The sequence below is a fragment of the Macaca thibetana genome, chromosome 1, assembly GCF_024542745.1.
Source record: "Macaca thibetana thibetana isolate TM-01 chromosome 1, ASM2454274v1, whole genome shotgun sequence".
NCBI classification, from domain to species: domain Eukaryota; kingdom Metazoa; phylum Chordata; class Mammalia; order Primates; family Cercopithecidae; genus Macaca; species Macaca thibetana.
Window position 1 is genome coordinate 57,895,907 of NC_065578.1, and position 18,575 is coordinate 57,914,481.

Consider the following 18,575-nt stretch of genomic DNA (forward strand, 5'->3'; position numbering starts at 1 on the left):
TTTTAATGTGATACTTGAAAAAAAAGAGAGATTATATTTTAAGCCATAAAATTATCTCCCATACCTGCTATTACAGATATAAATATCTGGTAATGTAACAACAACAATAAAAGATAATGAAAGTGAATGAGCAAATATAACATAAAATAAAATCCTTATATACAAAGTTTTTAAAAAGTCTTATAAATGACTAACATACATAAAGGATATGACAGCTCTCAGAAAGAGGTTATTTATAGATCCTGTAGCGCAACGGAATTCCAGGATTAAATACTTGAGGTTAACTGGCTTATTATGTAGAGTATAAAAGGGTAGCAGGAGGGAAAAAGAGATTTGGACATATTGCCTGAAACAGCTTTTCACATCCCTGCTGTTTAAGTATCCTGTCTATAATTTTAAAAATTCAGATGAAATTTTGCACTGATTTCATAATATACTAATCTCTGTTACAACATGAAAAATGTATCCTTCTACCCCAGTTCTTTGAGTGAAACTGGCACTCCAAGATACACAGCATGTATCTTGGAAGCCTAAGAGTAAGAATAACCAAGTTAAGCTTTATTCTGTTCTGAGGTATTGACTAAACCTTGGTGAGCTGCCTTGAAAATGCTTCTGTCTTGTTGAAAAATGGAGCATACAATCGATGTATGATGAATCCATTCCATTAGTTACCACCTATGTCTAGATAACACTGAAACAAATCTTACATCCAGGGTAGAACTCATCATCTACATGAAACGATAATATCAAATTTCACTCAAGTCACTCACCAATTTTATATAATTATGTTCCTAGGCTTCAAAGAGGATATATTAAAAACTTATAAATATCAAAACGACATGGTTGCATATAGCACAAATTACTTGAAACATTAAGGAACCAGATCACAAACCTTTCTTAACACTGCAGTTTATTAAAGTTTCAGACGATTCTTCATAACAACTGTAAAAATTTCATTGCTATTTAACAGATTTTAGAATCAGGATAGCATTTACCTCCTCTAAGCTCTAATAATTCTTAAAAGTTTCTACAATGCAAATATTTCAAAAGGAAAAGTTATTTTCTAGAGGAAACATTAAGATAAGATCTCTAAGGTTTTCTCTTTGAAATACAATTTGCTTTATAGGATATTTTTGAGCAATAACTATTTTGTCCATTTAACTTTATAAAATTAAATAGAGTACCATGATATCTATTTAATGGTAATACTCAAAACACTGAGATATGTTCTGAGGTTTTGTATAGTACTATGTGGGTATAAAATACTTTAAAAACTTTTAACAGTAAGACCTTAATGCCTGAATGAAAGAAATACTTCTGCTTACTTTGTTTTTTCTAAATACTATCATTATTAACTAGGATATTGATATTCTGCTTACCTTATTTTTAAAATACTGTCTTGCATAGCTCTTCACTTGTAAAACAGTGCGGCTTCCAATTAGCTTTGAAATTTTGGTCCATCTTCGGCCAAATTTAGCCTGTATTATTAAAATTGAAAAAAAAATTGCTTTTGATTTACTTATGAATAGTCCAAGCACCTACCACATTAAAAAATAAAAATTAAAAAAATACATCTTTATTTTCTGAAGCACACGATAAAGTCTTCTATATAGACTATGCTCTTAAAATCAAAGCCTACATTCTTCTTTTGGAATCTGAACTACTGAAAACTGATGGAAATGATTTAGAAACTACTTTTTAAAAAGAACACCTATCTAAATGAAGATATCACCTAACTGTACGAATTCATATTGTAAGTTATGATGTTCCAAATCTAAAATAACTTTTTAAAATAAATAAGTGCCTGAAAGGGGGATAGGTTACATTTTCCATTTATATGATCGACTGAACATGTTCTGTGCTAATTTCAACACTTTTTTTTTAACCCAGATTCCCTATTTTGCAATATCCATTAGGTGTCTTGCAGCAGATTTTACTCTGTCAGGTATCACAGTGAACTGACCTAAAAGACTAAATCACAAATGAGGAAGTCCTGCAACAAATGTCTTCTTTGTTAAGATGCTATAAGCCCCAAAGTTCTAACTACCCGTTTCATTACTCATCAGAGTTTCTCTTGCATGTGTATATGTTGCACACATTAATAAACTCTAGTTTTCCCTGTTAATGTATTTGTCAGTTTTTATTTCATTTTTGAGACAGGGTCTCACTCTGTTGCCCAGGCTGAGTGCAGTGGTGTGATCACGGCTCGTGCAGCCTCAACCTCCTGGGCTTAAGCAATCCTCCCACCTCAGCCTTTCCAGTAGCTGGGACTACAGGTACGCACCACCTTGCCTGGCTAATTTTTAATTTTTTGTAGAGATGGGGTCTCACTATGTTGCCTACCCTCCAACTAATGTCTTCTGACACCTCCCACATCTTGGTGTCAAAGGCTATGTACCTCATAACACTGAAGCTGTGGAGGGAAAAAAATGAGAATGTGAGGGAGCTCCTGAGTGTTCTCAAGTACAGAAAGGAACACATAATTTGACAGCTAAAAGGGATTGTTGGGTATCAAGTCTAACTATAATTTAGTATGTAAAGCCTCTTTGCAATATCCCCAACTTAAGATATTCTCTACTTCCTAACGTAGCTCAATAATTCTAAATTTTTAGAATTCTTAAAACTACAAAAAACAAAAAACTAGCCACAACTTAGGAAAGTTGGCCCTAGGGTCAGATTTACAGCCCAGGCAGTCATGCCTTACAGCAGCAAATCATTTTCAAAGATCTGGCCCAAATGATAAACCTTAATTTAAGTAAATTTCTGATATTCATTAGAAAACATGACATTTGGACAATTTCTTAAAGAACTTCTGAAAATTATTAGTAAATATAAATTAATTAATTAAGATTGCTCTTAACACCTAGCTGAGATCAATTTTACTGAAGAACTACTTATCTTTATTGTGGGATGAAGACAAATAGGTAACACTGGTAGGTAGCATGGAACATTTGTGGAGACAGGACAGATCTGGATTAAGGTATGATTAGTAGAAGAGTAGGGACTTGGGTACTAGAAAAATTGGGGAAAGAACACGAACAAGAGGAGCAAAGAAGCCAGGCACGGTGGCATGTGTCTGTGGTCCTAGCTACTCAGGAGACTGAGGCAACAGGATCACCTGAACTCAGGAGTTCAAAGCCTGGGCAGCATAGCGAGACCCTGTTTCTTAAAAAAAAAAAAAAAAAAAAGGTTAAAAAAAAAAGGAGCAAAGAAAAATTCACCAGTTTCAAAATAGAGCAAAGGGAGAGTCCCATGCCCAAAAAAGGGAAGGAAAAAAGCCTTTCTTCATCATTCAGTACCACCCAATTTCCTACTCCCAAGCCTGAGAGAATTCAGTCTGTAAGCAAACTTTATCAATGAGTTAAAAAAAGCTGAGAATACAACCAATAATTCCATGCTTGTTGTGTAAGCAAACATTCCAAGTTTAAAATCTCCCTTAATGTAAACAGACGTCTCTATATCACTATATAAACACATATTTACTTATATATGGACAAATATCTCTGGAGGAAAACACAAAGAAGACACTGCTTACCCCAGGCAAAGAGAACTGAAGGCTAAGATGAGTGTGAGAAGACTTAATACCCTATAACTTTAGGAACCTTTTGAATTTTAAACCATGCAAATGTAGTCCCCATAAGTACCACCAACATAAAAAATAACAACCTAAAAAAATGAACCTTAAACTCAATCTGTTTGCGTATGTATGTGTGTATGTGTTAGCACAAACTGCACCATGTTGTAAGCTCCCTGTTATTTTGCAGACCTTTGTCAAAGTGAAACATTTCACAGGTATTCAGGCCATGAGAAATATCCTGCCTAACCACCTGACCACGAGACAAACAAAGGCCCAACTAAAGAAACGTCCCTATCCTATCTTGCTCGACAAAGGTCCAAAATACACCCAGAATACCATGATGACATCCTGCTGGAACAAGGGCCAGATCTGCCTCATGACGGGAACATCTTATCAATATCCTGCTGCCCAGACCTCTTCTGCCCATACCTATAAATTGCCCCAGGTTATAAGCAGCAGCGGGCTCTGGCATTAGGTTGGTCCCCCACTTCTGTAGGTTTTATGCTGGACATAAAGCCTGTATTTGCTGTTGAGCTGCCCTCCTTCTGTATGTGTGTGTCCTTCTTTAACCCTCACCTTCCCTTTAAAACCTAACATTATGTATCTGCTCTTTGATAAGAGGCAAAACACCAAAGTTGTCAGGAATCTTAAATAAATGATTAATTAAAGTTAGATCATATAAATGATAATCACACAACAGACTGAAATATCAATATTAAAAAAATCATCAGTACAGGAAAAAGTCTTGAAGAGATAAAAACCTCAAGATCGTTTATATATTTATATAAGAATATCATACAGTATATAGATGTCATGGTGTTGACTAAAATACAAATACAAACATTTTATTCTCATCATCTGTAGAAACGTTAATGATACTTCGATTAGCATACATAAATTTAATATATACAAATATTCTATATATGTAATGTATAAATACACATAATTTCAAAATTACTTAGAACACTACTAGGTAACATGCACCTTAAAGGAAAAGATATAAACTAATCTCGACAGTAAAATAATAAAAAAAAAAAAAAAATCCTAAGTATTTTTTTTTTAAGTTTCTTCATATTAAGGGGTATTTTCAGAATTAGAAACCAGAATACATATCTTTTGCATTATGCAACTTGTGAACATTTAAATGGATTTCAGTGTAATAGACATTCACACACAAAAGTTTCTGGTCTTCATTTACAGTTGCTGAAATATTTAGACAGTGTATACAATGCCGAATTTGAATAAAAACTCAGCTGATCACCCCCAACAGTGTCAAATATACAAGTTTTTGTTTTGTTTCAAAAAAAAGAGACTACTAAATAATTCTGCCTTTTAATCCAGGTAGTTGGTATCATGTATACAGATATACCTCAATTTCTTGGATTTTTTTAAATACCAAAAGAATGAAAACTACAGATCTAAATCTATTTTAGTATTTTAGTACCTTAGATCTAAGTTAAAAGGAATTCTCTTGCACTACACTATAAACATCATTACTCTAACTACAGAAGAACTAAAGGTGTTAAAACTGTAATTAAAAAGAAAATTCAGGTCTCTATAAATTAATTTAACCTTATAACTTTACCAATATTTGCTTCTAGAATTATTTTACTAAAAATTTAAAATTGCTCTATTTACCAGCCCTTGTTCAAACAGCTCTTTTTCTTCTATCGTCCACTTTACTGAGTAACTGGCTGGTTTTGTAGGAGAATGTACCCTGAGGGGAAAAAAAGGAATTGCAAAAAAAATTTCTGAAATGGAACATTCCATATTTATGTAACTAAAGGTTATAGATTGCCATGGGCTAAATTCAATACTTTGAGTCTAGGAATTAAAAATAAACAAACAAAACAAGAAGGCTACAGCCTCTACCTGGGGGCAGAGATTTACCCTGTCACGTGTCTCTAGCTCAGGATGATGGGAGCCCCAAAAGACATAATCCTTGGGTCTGAGTGAGGATAACACTAAAAGACATTAAAGGAAGTCAATGTGATAACAAACAAATAGGCTCCCTTAGACTGGATACAAAGCAGCAGGTGTTAATATATTCCCAAATCCTGAAAGGCATGTAAGAGTTTAAATCGGTTCCACAAATACTCTCTTTAGTTCTTTCATGTAAATCCATGTAAATATTAAGATAGGAAAGAAGTCAAAAACTACAGCATTATATTTACTGTTTTTAAAATTCATTATCTCAAGGAATTGAAAATAAAACTGATGAAGCTCACTAATTTAATTTAAGCAAGCCATTAATCCTTTTGTTAATTTCATTTCGTTGTTTATTCAGCAAAATACAAAAGCAAAAGGCTGCTCAGTACTCAACCTCTTGGGCAATTGCAAATATGCAAACCCACCCTTTAAGGGACCATAAACTTCCAAATTCATAAATGCTAAATAACATTTTTTCAATTATAGGGAAAGGATATTTTTAAAATAGTTAATTTCTCCAGATAATTTTTGAAAGTCACAAATCCAAATGAAAATTTTGTTGAAAATAAGTGAAAATTAACTGACAGAATAAAAGAAATCAAGTCAATTCCAATATATTACATAACAGCTTCTCAAAATTTCCCCATAAATCCCTAGACAACCATATTTTTCACAATATGATAGAACTGCCTATGTAGGGCCGTAAAAGAAATTCTGGCAAATAAATAACATGATAAAATTATACTTGTGCCATTCCAAGATCTTTACCAAAAAACCTGTTTTTATATCTACTTTATGTTTTTGTATAACCCAAGGTCAAGAGGGCTTTTCCACAGGCCAACTATAATTAAACAAACAAAAAAAAATTCTTCCATAATTTTTAACTAATGAAAACAGATTTAGAAATATAAAATACAAGTACATACATGATTTTTGCTGTTTTCTGCAGACTGCATCACATGAAAAAAGAAAATAAGGAAGCATGTGAGGTTTCAAAAAATACAATCCACACTTTTAGAAATATTATAAATTGATTTTACCTCTTCATGTATTTTTTATCATCTTCCTTTTGATCAAGCCAGACTTTTTCCGGTAGTGATTTTTTAGATAAATAATATCTGTGTAATTATTAAGGAAACTTTTTAAACAATATTACAGTCATGTAATTTTTACATCACTCATACAAAAGGTGTGCTACATAAATGTTATTAATAGTTCCCTTGTCTTCGCAATTAGAAGTGACTACAAGAAGAAACAGCCTCCACATTTGAATCAAGCTTGTCCAACCCTCTGCCTGCAGGCCACATGTGGCCCAGAACAGAATCTTCGAATGTGGCCCAATAGAAATTCGTAAACTTTCTTTAAATATTATGAGATTATTTTGCGATTTTTTTTTTTTAGCTCATCAGCTATCGCTAGTGTACTTTATGTGCGGCCCAAGAAAATTCTTCTTCCAGTGTGGTCCAGGGAAGCCAAAAGATTGGACACCCTGGTTTAAATATTTTCTTCCAAAGCATACGGAGAATGTAAAAGATAAATTTGGTTGGTTGTCCAAGGCAATTTTGGAATAATTTTTCACATTTCTAAAGCCTACAGAAAAGAATCCAAGGATCTTCTCTACCTTAATAAAAATAGTAAACATTTAGATCAAATCTACCAGGAAACTTCTCTCTTAACTAGTCTGATGAAATACTTTAAGATTAGCCTGAGATATTCTTCACTTAACAAGTATTTATTGGCTGTATACTGTATATGTCAGGTACCATGCTAGGAATAGGTGCTGAGAACAAAGATACTCTCGTTATTTGTTTCCATATCTAGAAGTGAACCACTGACTACTTGTGTTTTATCTAGACTTGCACAGTGGCCACCAATCACATGTGGGACTTCTAAGCAAATAGTGGAAACACTATTTGCATGAACTAGGATGTACTCTAAGTATAAAACACAGTGGATTTTGGCTGGGCGCTGAGGCTCACGCCTGTAATCCCGGCACTTTGGGAGGCCGACACAGGTGGATCACGAGGTCAGGAGTTCCAGACCAGCCTGGCCAACATGGTGGAACCCCATCTCTACTAAAGATACAAAAAAATGGCTCAAGCCTGTAAACCCAGCACTTTGGGAGTCCGAGACGGGCGGATCACGAGGTCAGGAGATCGAGACCATCCTGGCTAACACGGTGAAACCCGTCTCTACTAAAAAAAAATAAAAAAACTAGCTGGGCGAGGTGGCGGGCGCCTGTAGTCCCAGCTGCTCGGGAGGCTGAGGCAGGAGAACGGCGTGAATCCAGAAGGCGGAGCTTGCAGTGAGCTGAGATCCGGCCACTGCACTCCAGCCTGGGCGACAGAAAAAGATACAAAAAAATAGCCAGGCGTGGTGGTGTGCGCCCGTAATCCCAGCTACTCGGGAGGCTGAGGCAGGAGAATCGCTTGAACCAGGGAGGCAGATGTTCAGTAAGCCAAGATCGCACTCCAGCCTGGGTTACAGGGCGAGACTCTGTCTCAAAAAACAAAACAAACAAAACAAAACAAAAACACAGTGGATTTCAAAGACTTAGCACAAAACAAAGAATGTAAAATTGGCCGGGTGCGGTGGCTCAAGCCTGTAATCCCAGCACTTTGGGAGGCCGAGGCGGGCGGATCATGAGGTCAGGAGATCAAGACCATCCTGGCTGACACGGTGAAACCCCGTCTCTACTAAAAAAATACAAAAAACTAGCCGGGCAAGGTGGCGGGTGCCTGTAGTCCCAGCTACTGGGGAGGCTGAGGCAGGAGAATGGCGTGAACCCGGGAGGCGGAGCTTGCAGTGAGCTGAGATCTGGCCACTGCACTCCAGCCTGGGCGACAGAGCGAGACTCCGTCTCAAAAAAAAAAAAAAAAAAAAAGAATGTAAAATTATCTCATGTGTTTATCTTGATTAAACGTTAAAATGAGAATATTTAAAATATTAGGTTATATAATATATAGTTAAAATTAATTTCCTTTGTGTTAAATGAGGATGTCGGAGAATTTTAAATTATATGTGACTTTCTCTGAAGAGCAATAATCTAGGCTACAACTGCAATGTCTAGGGAGAATTAGAGAATAAGAAAGCCTAAATGGGGTTAACCTATGATAATTAAAGGTACAGAGACACTCTAAAATCAACATGGCAATAAGTGGAAATCGTGGGAACAGAGAAATTCTGGCTTAGTGAGGAGAACTCCATAAAATGAAGATGAAAGAGGTTAATAAACCACTACTTATTAGACTATGACTAGCTATCTTTATAAATCATAAAATCAGAAATCATTTTGTTCAATCCTCTCCTTTTATGTGTACGAAAACTGAGCTATAAATAAGGATCCACAAATGTAGGGAAAAAAATATTCGTTCTATAGTATTTGTTTTGTGCTTTTTATTTAGATTCCTCCCACGTAACACCTGTAAATTATGAAGCGAGAAGAACTTTTACATGTTCCAACTCTGTGTCCTTGGACAAATTAACATCTCTGGGTTTCAGCTTATATAACTTTAAAAATGCAAGCTTGGACTTAAGGTTCAAAGTGACTTAAATATTCTATCATTTCTACTCAATATTCAGATATCATAAACAGTTGGCTAGTGACAGAAACTCAAAATATGCAATCAGATCTCAGATGTAGCAGTAAAACAGAACCCAAGGAATAAAATGCTGCTTTTTGCATACATAGGCAACATGATATTATGTAATAGCAGTCTGGGGCTGAATAAAATCCATCTAGTAAACAGTGGCCTCTTGTAATTTTTGCATTTATAGATTTTTCACCCTGAAACCTGTACTTTCCTCATCATCATTAAAGGATACTCTTCTTCCAACAACATTTTCTCAATAACAGCTCTGTTCTCTTCACTGATGGTGTTATCCAAGGTCCAAGGCTATTAAAAAGGAGAATGTATTTTTCTTTTTATTATTGCTTTTTGAAATTATCTTCTGTTTTGTTAAAGAAAAATACATGATATAATGATTACAAATGACAGCCACCATTTACTGAGCACACAGACATATTTTTGATTACCACAGTAACACTCAGATAGGCATTAATACTTTACCGGAGCAACTATAGCACTACTCGCATTTTAAGTGGAAGAGCAGAGACTTTACACCCGAGTCTGTTGGATTCCCAGACTCATGCTCCTGCCCAGGATGAGGTAATAATCGCCACCCAAAAAAGGAATTATTTGTTAGGCATCAGATGCTCTGTTAGACACTTAACCTCTTTCCAAAACTCGCCACTAACTCTCCTTTTTCCTCAGTTACAATCTCCATGATCCTACTCATTTTCAATGCTCCAGGTTAAATTATTTTCAGCTCATATCTCTTCTTCAACCTCTAGACCATAATATCCAACAGCCCATCCAATATTTGTACTTGGATATCTAATTGGCTTCTAGAACTCAACATATCTAAAACAGAACTCACCATCACTTATCGCCACCTGCTTCTCCCTCTGCATTCCCAACTCTACAAAAGGCCCTGTTGCTCACTAAGTTATTCCATGTAGAAATTCAGGAATCACTGTGGATTCTTTCCTTTTCCTTTGATGCCCATATCCAATCTATCAACCAGTTCTACCTCCAAAATATAATTCAAATCCATCTATTCTATCTCTTCTGCTACTACCTCAGGCCAAGTCCCAATCATCAAATCTTGCTTCAATTACTGTGAATGTTTCCTAACTGGTCCCTTTAACTCCACTCTTACTTCCCTCCAATCTTTACCACAGTACCCAAAATTAATTTTATAAAAATGTATTGCTAATCTCTATTAAATCTATAAGAAATGTTTCAATGATATCCCAGTTCCTTTAAAACAAAACGTAAACCCTTTAGCATAATCCGACTCATAAGTCCCGCATGACAGAACTCTAGCCTGCCTCTCCAACTTTGCCACATGCTGCCACTCCTCCCTTTCCCACCATATTCTAGACACTGGCCTTCAACCAGAGCTTCTGTAGTTGCTGTTCCTTCTGCCTAGAATTTTTTATTTTAACTGTTCACACATCTGCCCTTTTTCCCATCAATTTCAACTTAAATCTCACCTCCTCTGAGATTCCCGCACTGACAATTAAATCTAAACTAGGTTTCCCACTCTGGTACTCTCAGTCAGCATCTTGCTTATTTCCTTCAAAATCTATTACTAGTCTGTCTGCCTGTTTATTATCTAACTCCCTTTTAGAATATAAGCTTCTTGGGAGCAGGAACATGTCTGTCTTCATTATAGTCATATTCTCCAAGCCTGACCTACTGACTGGCACACAATAAGTACTCAATAAGTAATTACTACAAGAAATAAGCCCTGTGATAATCCCATTTTTTTTTCTCTTTGAGACCGGGTCTCACTCTGTTGCCGAGGTTGGAGAGCAGTGGCACAATCAGAGTTCACTGCAAACTCAAACTCCTGGGCTCAAGGAATTCTCCTGCCTTGGTTTCTCAAAGCACTGGGATTACAGGCAGGAGCCACCTTGCCCACCTACCACTTTTTTAGGTGTAAAGAAACTGAAGGTCACAAATTTGAGAAGTGGTACAGCAAGGATCTGTACCTAAATCTAGTGGGCTCCAATCCTGTTCCTCAACAGGCCATTTTTCAATGTCAAAAGAGGAGGTTTCTATTTCTAAAGTAAGAAAAATTCTAAATTTCTAAAAAAGAAAAATATTACATCTGTGATAGTTGAGAACTAGCACTAAGTTTAAAAAAAAAAAAAAAGCAGCACTCTAGGCAATAAATAACAGCTTAATGCACCTGATATTTTTATAAAATACTTACAATAAGGCCATTCTCTGTTCTCCAAGATGAATCAAGATAGTGATCTTTTTGTAAAACTGATGCTGTATTTTTGTCACCTCTGTAATAATTAAGAAAATGAGTATATAAGTGAAAATCATACTGGTTAATGAATGTAACTCACACAGCACAGAAGCTTAGGCACAGAACTAAGCATTTGCTTAGTTCCCTTCTCCCCTTAACAAACAGATTTAACATCGTGGAAATGCCTGCTCTACCTCTTTGGCCTGTGAAATACATGGTAGCGCTAAGCTACCCCATCTCAACTGTGAAACATCAAGTCTGACTGCTCACTTCTTTTGGTTCTCAAGAATAAACAATCTCATGAGGAAAACAATACCCCAAAGCAGCAATCGCAACGTGCTCTGTGACTATGAACCAACAATGCAGTTTCAGTTGATTAGTACCAGTACCCATGTGTATACAGGAATTCAACTTTGTGATTAAACCTTTTAGCTGTATCTAAATTATAAAAATCACCATCAATAGCACCACTCATAAAATGGGAAAAAAAAAAAAAAAAAAAAACTAGATGACAGAACCAAAACAGAAAATACTCAAAGGGCAGTACAGTGAATAGATAAGAAAAACGTGGTTTTAATAACAACTCATACAATTTAAAAAATTAATTTGGCCAGGCGCGGTGGCTCAAGCCTGTAATCCCAGCACTTTGGGAGGCCGAGATGGGCGGATCACGAGGTCAGGAAATCGAGACCATCCTGGCTGACACGGTGAAACCCCGTCTCTACTAAAAAATACAAAAAACTAGCCGGGCGAGGTGGCGGGTGCCTGTAGTCCCAGCTACTGGGGAGGCTGAGGCAGGAGAATGGCGTGAACCCGGGAGGCAGAGCTTGCAGTGAGCTGAGATCTGGCCACTGCACTCCAGCCTGGGCCACAGAGCGAGACTCCATCTCAAAAAAAAAAAAAAAAATTAATTTTATTTGGAGGCTTTTCAATGTCCACGGGAGATCAAACTTTGTTAATTATCTCACTCTTTTCATTAAGCTCATAAGAACTCTTTAAAGTTACATTGTTTACCCCATATTTGAAAAGGCTGAATAAGTTTTGGGGGGCTCAATCCATGATATAAATTTAATATTTTGCTTATTGACTTTTTCTAGACCTAGTCTAGTGGTAAGAATTTTCCATCTCTAAGACTGCAAAAACCTTTCAACAGGCTTATAAATTTGAATCTTTAATTAGGCAGTAGTGATAATAAATTGTGGGACTAATGAACTATTCTCTAAAAGCAATCATTTCTCTCAATTGTTGATGGCAAATAGGCTTAATCTTAAATGCCAACTATGACCTGGAAGAGACTACCAGGAAGGCTAAATAAAGGATTCTGAGACTTGTATTAGCTCAAGGAAACCTTTGCTCAAATAACTAGGTCTGCCAAGAGTTCAGAAAGTAGAACCACTATCATTTCAAGTTCACTGTAGAAATCTTTTTATTCCTCAATACGAAGAATCAGCAACACTCATACTCTCGTAGCTACTTCTGGATATCTGCCTGATTACCACATATTAGCATGTTTAAAGCTTGAAATCACCTTTCCTCCCAAATCTGCTACTCTTCCATTGTTCACCATCTCACTCAGTGGCACTACCATCTCCCTAGTTATCCAAGCCAAAAATCCAAGCCTGCCCTTTTTTCTTCACAACCCCCATTTAATCTGCCCCAATTCTGTTGTTTCTCCCACTTTCCAAATCCAGTCCTTCTAGTATATTCATACTGCCTCTGAGGTCCTGTAGCTTCCAATCTTATATACTTTTCCTGGATAAATGTAAAAGATAAAGCTGACAAACCATTCACCTCCCCTCCTTTATCTTTCTCCATCCATCTCCATCTGACATACGTATAAGACTGCTGTTTATGTCATCTAACAAGAACGTTAGTTCTATGAGAGCACAGACTTGGTTTTGATACACTGTTATATATCAGTGCATGGCATGTAGAAAGTACTCAATCAATATTTGTTGGACTGAATGAACAAGGTAGGTGGGGCGTGGATCAGTCAGATCTCTGGAAGTTAAAAAATGAAGATTTTTATCAAAAAACCAACTGGGGAGTGAAGAGAGTAACATGATCTGATTTGGATATAAGAAAGATTACTCTAACTTCAGAATAGAACAGAAGGGGGCCAAGAAGACAAGGAGCAGTTAAGAGGGAGAGATTATAAAAATACTAGAGAAAAGTGACAATAACGTAGAGCTATGGGACAGTGAGAACAGAAGAAGTGAATACAGTTAAGAAGATATTTAGACAGAATCAACAGCCCTAAATAACTGATAGGGTAGAGGAGTAGAAGGAGGGAAGTAAGGAATGGTGAAGTTTAGGTCTGTGCTTTGGGTGACTGGGTGTGTATACGTGACATTTACTATACTAGGGTACAGTGAAGAGGCAGATTTGGTGGGGAAAACTTATAAGGTGAAACTGAGGTGCCTGTGGGACATCCAAGTACAGATAGATTCAGAGAACTGGATAAATGGATCTGTCACTTAAGAGAGATCTGGGTTGGTAACAGATTTGGGAAACATCAGCTGGCAAGTCAAAAATGGTTGAACACTGGTAAAACTTCGTATCATTCAACCTAACAAAGAGAAGTTGAAGTCTTGAGAAGGACTGTGTGGTCAGTGAATAAAAGTCCGATGAGAAAACTCCTTGCAACACCAGGATGTAAAGAACATTAAGAAAAGAAGGATGAGAAAGAATGGTAGAAGTAGAAGAGAAACCAAAAAGTTTCAATGCCACCTTCTAACTTTGACATCTAGCACTTACCAAGTGCTTACAAGTGTCTATTAAATTAATCCTCAAGGGTTTCACAGATGCTATCATCAACTGTAACTACATACTTCAGAGAGTACCATTACACTAAATTCCATATGATTGGAGCTCCAACACCACTGGGCACTATTTACCAGAATATAATATTAATGATACTCCCTGGGGTTGTATAAGACAATGGTTGTAACCATCACCAGGAACCAATAACCTTTGTAATCCTGCTTGTTACCACGAGTGCTACTGGTGAGTAGACCTAGGCCTCAACTAAAATAGGAAGAAAAAGAAAAGTGGGAAAAATTAAACACAATCAGAAAAATTAAGATAAATCTATGGAAGAAGCATACCACCAACGCCCTCAGGTGATCAATGTTTAGTGTTTCTAAGGCCAGCCCATTTCTTTCTAGACTGCAGATAAGTATCCCTGCCAACCTATTTCATTAACTTGTTGTGAAAAGTAAATTAAATCAAGCATGCAAAAGCACTTGGTGAAGATTTAAACATTGCATGAATGTCAACAAGTATTGTTATTAAGGGCTCCTTACTCATTTGCAAAGCTTTGAGGAACAATGACCATATGAGTTTAATTACCCCTCACGTCTTTATAGGGCTTTAGAGTTCATGATACACTTCTAAACACACTATGTTAGTACCTCAAGCGCTGGGTTAGCACTTCTCTCCAGTTCACAGAGGCCCTGATATTAAGCTGAACTACATGAAATTGCCACTTTATAGAACAAAAATGGTCTAAATATTGGCAATTTCATATGGTTCAAGCTAATACAATTCTAAGGAAATTGTACACAATTATAGACATAGATGGTTGACTTTAGAACTCAGGTCTTCTGATTCCTGGCTAGTATAGTCATGGCTAGACTAAATGACTAGACTCCATGGCTAGACTCCATGACTTAAAAGGAGGCTCATGGCCGGGCGCGGTGGCTTACGACTGTAATTCCAGCACTTTGGGAGGCCGAGGTGGGCGGATCACAAGGTCAGGAGTTCGAGACCAGCCTGGCCAACATGGTGAAACCCCATCGATACTAAAAATACAAAAAAAAAAAAAAAAAAAAGGAGACTCATTTTTCATTCAGAAAGCAAGGAGTCAAAGGAGGTTCCGTGTCAAATCACACTAGGCTGTTTGTTCTGCTGGAAGAGGTATTTTTAAAAAATGTGATCCCTCACTGGATTCTCACAGTACTGTCCCCGAGGGTAACAGGATGGTAAAGAATACATTTAGAGGGCACCTACTGTATGCTTAAGCATATCTCACAATCATTTCATTTGATCCTCACAATTTCATGAGGCACATATCATGACTCTCAGTTTAAATACGAGCAGTCTGAGGCTCAGACAAGTTAAGTATCTTGCCCAAGGTCACATTGCTATTAACTGGTAGGGCGAGCAAATGCAGAAGGAAAACCCACAACTGTCCAACTCTAAAACCTGGCCCCTTTAAGTCAAGCTGCCTCTCAGAAGTTTTACAACTATCCCCATGTGGAAGGGATGAAACGACTCGCCCAAAGTCACACGCCTAGCGAGCCACAGAGTAAGAGTCCCTGTGCTCAGTTCTCGTCCGTAGCCGCTCTTGTTCTAGTTACAGTTGAGGAGATCCTGAAAAGGAGGGAACGGAAGAAGGAATCTAAATGTAAAACAAACGCAATGTGGTAGGCGAAATCGGTGCCCTCACAGCATCCGGCAAAAGGTGAAAGCGACACAGGAGTACCTGAGCTCCAGGTAACCCCCCTGCCCGCTGGGCTCGGGACAAGCCGGCGGGCGCGGCGCCTCCCAGGCCCACAGGAGACCCTGGCCCAGGCGATAGTCTTCTGTTCCCTTTTCCCTTGCCGGACCTGCAGTTTTCCCAGGGCCCTCTCCTTGAATCCAGTCCCCTTTCCGCCCCAGAAAGACCCGGTCTGTAAGCCTCACCCTGGCTGTGCCCCCGCCGCCGCTACCACGTCCCCTTCGATATCCACATCAGCCTCTTCCGCCGCCATGATGGGACCTGACCCCGTCTATCCTCCCGAGAGATCCCGCGAGACGAAAATGGCCCGGGGGCAGGGCCTAACGCGTCACGGGGCGGGGTTGAAGCGTCGTCCAGCCCCTCCCTTGCCGGGAGGCGGGGTTTCCATTGCAAAGGCGCCCCCAGAGGCCTGGGGCTTCGTCTTTTCTAATTTGTTGACATGTAGAGACCTTGGGAAGTGGCCTACGCCTGAGCTTTTTTTTTTTCTGAGACGGAGTTTCACTCTTTTTGCCCAGGCTAGGGTGCAGTGGCGCGATCTCGGCTCACTGCAATCTCCACCTCCCGGGTTCAAGCGATTATCCTGCCTCAGCCTCCCAAGTAGCTGGGATTACGGGCCACCACGCCCGGCTAATTTTTGTATTTTTAGTAGATACGGGGTTACACCATGTTGCCCAGCTGGTCTCGTACTCGCGACCTCAGGTGATCCGCCCGCCTCGGCCTCCCAAAGTGCTGGGATTACAGGCGTGAGCCACCAGGCCCGGGCCCGCTTGGGCTTTTAAGAGCTTCCGCTCTTGCACAAATTCTTTGGGATCTCACTGCTCTCATTGATAAAATGGGGATAACAGCAACATCTTTCTGGGCTGATGAAAAAGTCAAGCCAGACCTGCTCTGTGAACTGTGAAGGTTGCATACCTGCTGGTTATTTAAGTCTCTGTCTCTCTGTTTTTTAAAGAAAAGGGTCGTGCAGCCCTTATGTGAAGTCGTTCAGCATTTCACCTAAGTGCTGAACAACTTTTATTTTAAAATTCAACAAATATTTAAGAATATAACTTATGATTGTGTAATTTATTTTGTAGATGTCTTTGCAATTTAAAAATCACGCTCATGACCATTAATCCTTACAATATTCCAGTGAGGCAGGCAAAGCTAATATCACCAATTAATACTTTACAGGGTGAGGTAACTGAGGCCTGGAAAGCTGAAATGACTGCCCAAGGACACGTAGCTTCAAAGACAGCTAGGAACAGAATCCAGGCTTTGTTGACTCTCTACTGAGTGCTCACCATGTAGAAATCACGTTGTTAGAAATTGGAGGATAAACCCCACTTCTGTCTAGTTTAAAGTTTCTCAAGAAAGTAGATACTGACGGCCAGATGCAGTGGCTCACGCCTGTAATCCCAGCACTTTGGGAGGCCGGGGAGGGCGAATCACAAGGTCAGGAGTTCGAGACCATCCTGACCAACATGATGAAAACCCGTTTCTACTAAAAATACAAAAATTAGCTGGGCGTGGTGGCGGTGGCCTGTAGTCCCAGCTACTCAGAAGGCTGAGGCATGAGAATCGCTTGAACTGGGGAGGCGGAGGAGGTTGCAGTGAGCCGAGATCACGCCACTGCATGCCAGCCTGGGTGACAGAGCGAGACTCCGTCTCAAAAAAAAGAAAAAAAAAGAAATTAGATTCTGCCCTTCTGCATTCCCCTGCCTTAGCATCTGTCACTCACACCTTGTAATTTTTCATTCGTCTGCCTCCAGCCCTGGACTGTGAATTCCTTAAGGACAAAGACCATGTCTGCTAGTCCTTCTGCTACCAATATTCAGCATAGTGTATGACACATAGCAGATGCTCAATAAATATTGAACAGAGGAATGAATGAATGAATGAATTAAATGACCTCACTTCTCACACTTTTCCCAATTTGTCCCATCTCACCTTTGTTCTCAGGCTGTACTCTGAATATGATGGCAAAAGATGGAGAGAAAGAATTGTAAAGAGGGAGAGCCCACTTCAGAAACCAAACACTGCTAGGGCCCATTCTCAGGCCACCATGGGGGTGTTACTTCTGTTGTCAGTGGGCTTATCCAGTAACCAGTCCCTCTGGTAACACCATGCCTGACACAGAGTAGGCACTTGAAGATGTCTGTTAAATTTAATTTAGAGCAGGGTTAGGGTTTCTTAAAAAGACGTAATGGGCTAAATCATCAAAACAAATGTAAAATGGATATGCTTTTCACTGATTTTACATAGCAGGCAGGGATGGGGACCCTGGCAGGGTTGTCTGGATATACATCATATCAAATGAGAATGGTGCTTTCTAGAGCATAATGCAGAATACCATGTGAACAGCATCTCTGGCAATGCAGAAGCAAAGATGTTTCTGGTCCACTGCCAGGTATCAGTAGGCATTAAAATATATGTGGAAGGAAAGACCTGTACAGAATTCAGATTTGCCCAATTCATCTCAAAACACCCCTGAACAGAGACACTGGCATAAAGCTTTCCCGTACACACCCCACACCATGTACTGGGTCCATTGGTTTTATGTGAAAATGGCTCATAAGGGTCTAGGTCTAACTCCTTCCAACAGGATAGAGCTATGAGCTCACATGCAGATGAACTCCAGAGGCCTGGTCTACTGTTTAAAATTCCCCATAACCCTGCAACCCTAGGACTTGTCGGAAGACTCATTTCTCACCAAGGAGTTTGAAAGCAGAATGAACAATTCAGAATTAGTGTTGCATTAAA

At 38.7% G+C, this 18,575-nt stretch overlaps 1 protein-coding gene across 3 annotated transcripts in view; it reads right to left on the bottom strand.

Moving 5' to 3' along the window:
- MYSM1 (Myb like, SWIRM and MPN domains 1) overlaps positions 1-18,575 on the bottom strand; it is a 922,196-nt gene that overhangs the window by 28,439 nt on the left and 875,182 nt on the right. The window contains exons 1-7 of one of the 3 annotated variants that reach the window (XR_007728770.1): positions 16,019-16,100; positions 11,291-11,369; positions 9,332-9,402; positions 6,547-6,624; positions 6,433-6,456; positions 5,216-5,294; positions 1,380-1,478 (exon numbers count right to left, since the gene is read on the bottom strand). Coding sequence is in view for 2 of the 3 variants with exons in the window: in XM_050804006.1 (XP_050659963.1) it covers positions 1,380-1,478; positions 5,216-5,294; positions 6,433-6,456; positions 6,547-6,624; positions 9,332-9,402; positions 11,291-11,369; positions 16,019-16,086 (498 nt within the window). In the remaining variant the exon portion in view is untranslated. Of the gene's footprint in view, positions 1-1,379; positions 1,479-5,215; positions 5,542-6,432; positions 6,457-6,546; positions 6,625-9,331; positions 9,403-11,290; positions 11,370-16,018; positions 16,103-18,575 lie in introns of those variants that run through there. The other 2 variants (XM_050804006.1, XM_050804012.1) reach the window with 2 other exon arrangements.